The 4,804-nt window shown below is 32.8% G+C and overlaps 1 protein-coding gene across 1 annotated transcript; it reads right to left on the reverse strand.

Annotated features, from left to right (window-relative positions):
• Positions 1-933: 933 nt before the first annotated feature.
• On the reverse strand, positions 934-3,284 carry LOC111903250 (alpha-L-fucosidase 1). The gene is made up of 3 exons (XM_023899030.3): positions 2,614-3,284; positions 1,771-2,010; positions 934-1,665 (listed from the first exon to the last, which is right to left on the reverse strand). Exons 1-3 carry the CDS (start codon positions 3,153-3,155, stop codon positions 987-989), a joined length of 1,461 nt encoding a protein of 486 aa, XP_023754798.1. The 5' UTR covers positions 3,156-3,284; the 3' UTR covers positions 934-986.
• Between the last annotated feature and the right edge of the window lie 1,520 nt (positions 3,285-4,804).

The following is a 4,804-nucleotide window of genomic DNA, read 5'->3' on the forward strand; positions in this document are numbered from 1 at the left end:
TGGCTACGATGTGAGACTCAATCACCACGTTGTGGCCACAAAAAATCCAAAATTCGAAATATTAATACTTTTCAAGAGTGACATACCCGAAATTTGGCATTACATCAGTGTGTCTACTCATTAATGGGTTTATGTTTTACTTATTCCTAATGTCATATTTTTGAACTTTAGCCCCAATGAAGACATTGATTGTTCACATGGGATTCACAATGTTTGTTTTAGATCTAAATAAATACTTATAAATCACTGTACACAATCAATAAACTTCTCAAAATAAAAATTCAAACGTCACAAATTACTCCTTAGTTTAGTATCTTCAAAGGGCGAATGTAACCCTCTTCCCCTCTAAAATTGAGATGGAGACCTCTACAATTAGTGTCACATTAGTGTCATGATAGAATGATTTTTTCTTGAAAAGTGAAAAAAACAAAATCGTATAACCCATCCAAACCAAATGACTTTTAGTTATTTGGTTCGAATAACCGAATACGAATACCTTATTTTATTTATTTTTTCAATATTTTAAGTAAACCAAATAATAAATTTGATTAATAATTTTTTATTATGTTTTTATATCTATGCAATTACTTTGCAAATGTCTAATCCCAAATCATCCACAAGTTATAAAAATAGGCATTTGCAAAATTTTATTTGTAAAGATACATTTTTAGTGCTACAAAAATATTAAAAGCGATGAACATTTCAGATTATTCCTCATTTCCTTTAACTACAAGAAAAAAAAATGCAACTCAAATTTTATTTGGTTTATCCGATTATCCGAACCAAAAAAAACTCAAAACCAATTAAATTTTATTCAGATATATTTAGTTTTGCAATTTTAAAAACCGAATAAACTGATTTTTTTTTTGACAATAAGTTAATTAATATTTCTTTTCGGATAAACAAAAGATACAATATGAACATTTTGGTAAAGATAGTTTAATTGCGAAAATAGAATTATAAAAAGATGAAAATGAAGCAATTCACTATCTCCCAATTGGGTGCCAAAAAGGATCAAAGTGAAGTCCAAAAGAAGATATTAAAGGGATTCCTCGTGACCCAAGAACCCGGATTCGTACACTACGCCCCTTTATGACTCCATTTTCAAGCCTGTGAAGTTTCTTATACCCCACCGTCGTCCCTTTCGCAATACGTTTCCCGTCGACGTAAATTTCGTGCTTTTTGATCCTCTGTCCGAGTCCGATCGCCTCTTGAATCCTCACCACGTTGAATCTCAACTCTCCGTTTGTTGCCGTGATTTCAATCCAATGCTCCTCGTTGCCATTATCCTTTGGAGCCCAATACGTCCATAAATGGTCCTTATCTAGCATAGCTTCTGGTCCAAATCCACTGTTTTTGCCTCCTCTGATGCTACTTGCTGTTAAGGAACATGATTCCGCTAAGTTTTTGGAAAAAATTGTGTCGATTGCTGATTTGAATTCCTTCAATCGTTGAATGTCGTTTGCAGAGATTAATCCGGTGGTGTTTGGTGGAACATTGAGTAATAAAACGCAGTTCCGGCCAACGGAATTGTAGTAGATCTCGAGAAGATCACTGAGTTTTTTCGGGGACTCCGATTTGTGCCAAAACCATCCGGGTCGAACAGAGACGTCGCACTCCGCCGGTAGCCAGTCAGTCCCTCTCGGGTCCCCGGTGTTGAGATAACTGCCCACCACCATTAATTATTATTACGCCATTATTAAAAATTTTCATTAAGAAGAAAACAACATAAGCAATTAAAGTACGACAACATCAATGCATCATTCTTACTTGACAATACTTCCATTTCCAATGGATAGAGAGGTCCGATTAATGGTGGACCAACACGTAGTTCCAGCGAACCCATTTTCATTTCCGACCCAGCGGACGCCGGGACCGGCGTCGGAAAATATGTTGATGGTGCCTTGTAATTCCGCCACCATTTGAAACCAATCATTGAAAAGGTAACTCATGTTTGGTGCATTCGAACCTTTTGCACCATCAAACCATATCTCATTCACACTTCCATATCTACACACCAAACATATGCACTTAGATGTTTTTTTTACTCAACTTTGTTAAATAAATTAGAATCTCATTATATAAATGCACATTTTTAAGACGTATCACAATACTTTATTTTTTATTTTTTATTTTTTACAAACACTTGCACATGGTGATACATTCAAGATTATGTAATACGTTACATATTCTTTTTATCATATCACGCACTCACAACATGTTGATAGATTCAAGATTTGGTTTTAGGAAATATATAAAATATTAACACGTTTTAAGTTTTCTAAAGAAATGCAAAACACTACGATTTTTTTATATAATTACACACACGCACTTATATATAGGACGAATTCAAGATTTCCAACCACAATATATATTATTATAACAAATTTTCTAAAAAGTACATTACATTAATATGTTGTAAGTTTTCTAGAATGCAAAAAGTTAGGGTATGCACTGTCATGTGCATTATAATAATATGGTTAGTTTGAATCGGGAAAGACATATATAACCCAGGTGGATTTCAACGTGCATACCTTTTAAGAATCTTTTTATTATTGATAAAAAAAATAATTAATAATGTGAAAAAATTAATTACTGAAATTGAAGACTTACTTGTTGAGTAGTTCTTGTAACTGAGCCATGTAGTATTCATTGTAGGCTAAACTATCTCCGTATCTCCGATCATGACGATCCCATGGAGAAAGATAAAGTCCGATGTCAACTCCTCGGGATTTTGCTGCATTCGTAAACTCTTGTACGACATCTCCATTGCCGTTCTCCCATGGACTTCCGACGACGGAGTGGTCGGTGTACTTTGACGGCCAAAGGCAGAATCCGTCATGGTGTTTAGCGGTGAGGATGGAGAGGGAGACGCCGGTTTGGACTGCCACATCTATCCATTGGGCGGTGTTGAGTCCCTTCGGGTTGAAGATTTTCGGGTTTTCTTTTCCGGTGCCCCATTCTGAATCTGTAAACGTATTCACACCGAAATGATGGAAGAAGATGATCTCTCTTTGTTGCCATTTGAGCTGAGAGTACGACGGGAGGGGTAACACCGGCAATGGAGGTGTGGTGGCGAAGTGGTTTTGAATTGTAGGAGCAAAACTGGATATCAGAATCAGAGAGACAGCGAGAAGGTGGTAAAGGTTGGTCATTGACGGCGGCGGTGGTTGTGGTGGTGGTGGAGCACAGTGGTGGGTATAAATAATAGAGAGGCGGAGGAAGCAAAAAAAAAAAAACAGGAAGAGATGAATGTTGTGAATGGAGTTTTGTTTGTGTAAAGTGTTTTTGGGTGTTGTCGTTTACGTTATGTGTTCAGCATGTAGTCACGGGTTATCATTTAATCATCATATATATCGTGCATTCAAGTGCGTTTGTATCAAAGTTTGGTTTTCATAATATTATATCAAATAAAGTTGAATATTAAATGACTATATATTCACACTATCGTATATTTAGTATTTACTCACCTATTATTTCCTTGCCATATATGATTTAACCTTTTCTAGACAAACATTTTTAAGTTTTTCTGTTTGTTGTTTATGCCGTTCTACAAAATTTAAAAAAAAAAAAGGTTGTTCATAAATGTTGTAAAGATAATGTAAACTGATTAATGATTAACAGCCGTCGAGTTTTTTATTATTAATTTATGTCTATTTTTTATTATAAAAATATTGATTCTCGTCCATTCATAGTATATAATGTATTCGCTCTATTTTCTAGAATATTTTGGATTAAATTAGGTTGATAAATGAATGCAAATATAAAGTTTATATTTGCAATTAATTACCGAGTTATTCATATAGCTAGTGCATTAAATAGTATTGTATTACATGTAAATTTAAATCCAAATCTCAACAGATAGTTAACAAATAACAACAAATATAATATTTAAACGAACAAAAGATATTTATAGTCTTTTATTACATATTAATGTTTAATGTCGACAGAACATATCAAAAACTTGATATGAATATATGTTAGTTATTGTATTATTGTCACATTTTGATAAGCCAGTGATATGATCTAATCTAATCTAACTTCTAACTATTCCAATAAAAGAAACTTAAAAATATCACATAAGATCTCATGACACATGACATTTTTTTATGATTTATATAATTTTTTTTTTTGGTAACAAAATTTTTATTTTCCTGATATTTTTGTATATATAATAAGTTTAAACATAACGACCATAACTTCTACATGTTATAACCTAATTAATAATATTTTAGTATATATGTCATTATTAGAAAATAATTAGAAAGATATTTGATTTCTCTAAATAGCAACTCATACTTATTTCGTACATAAAGTTTCTTAATTTAACTCAAGTCTAACTAACGGTCAATTGTGTTTTTAGATCAATGTCACTTCTATCTTTGCAGATTTTGTAAAAAAAAGTATAAGAATTTTGGAGTTTTTATTTATTTATTTATTATTATGGGTGTTGCATTGTCAAGCATTTAAATTATCAATGCCAAGTACAAGTGGCTAGTTAATTGCACTGTCTAGCATTTAAATTATGAATGCTAAGTTTAGGTAGGCTAAAGTTAGATATTTGTTATAGGAACAACGTACTAGTTCCATGGAATGCCTCTTACAAGGCATGTATGTAATGCCTACAACTTTTTAAGAATTACTAAAGAAATGTGGAACCTAAATAAAAAAACATTAGTTTGGAGCAATACTTAAGTCTAAAGTTGTAATATAAGGATTTTTACATTTTCATGTTAGGCCGGGTCCAGGCCAATATGAGGCCCGAAACAATAGCAAATATGTGGCTCTTCAAAATAATGAAATT

The sequence above is a fragment of the Lactuca sativa genome, chromosome 2 (assembly GCF_002870075.4).
Source record: "Lactuca sativa cultivar Salinas chromosome 2, Lsat_Salinas_v11, whole genome shotgun sequence".
NCBI classification, from domain to species: Eukaryota; Viridiplantae; Streptophyta; class Magnoliopsida; order Asterales; family Asteraceae; genus Lactuca; species Lactuca sativa.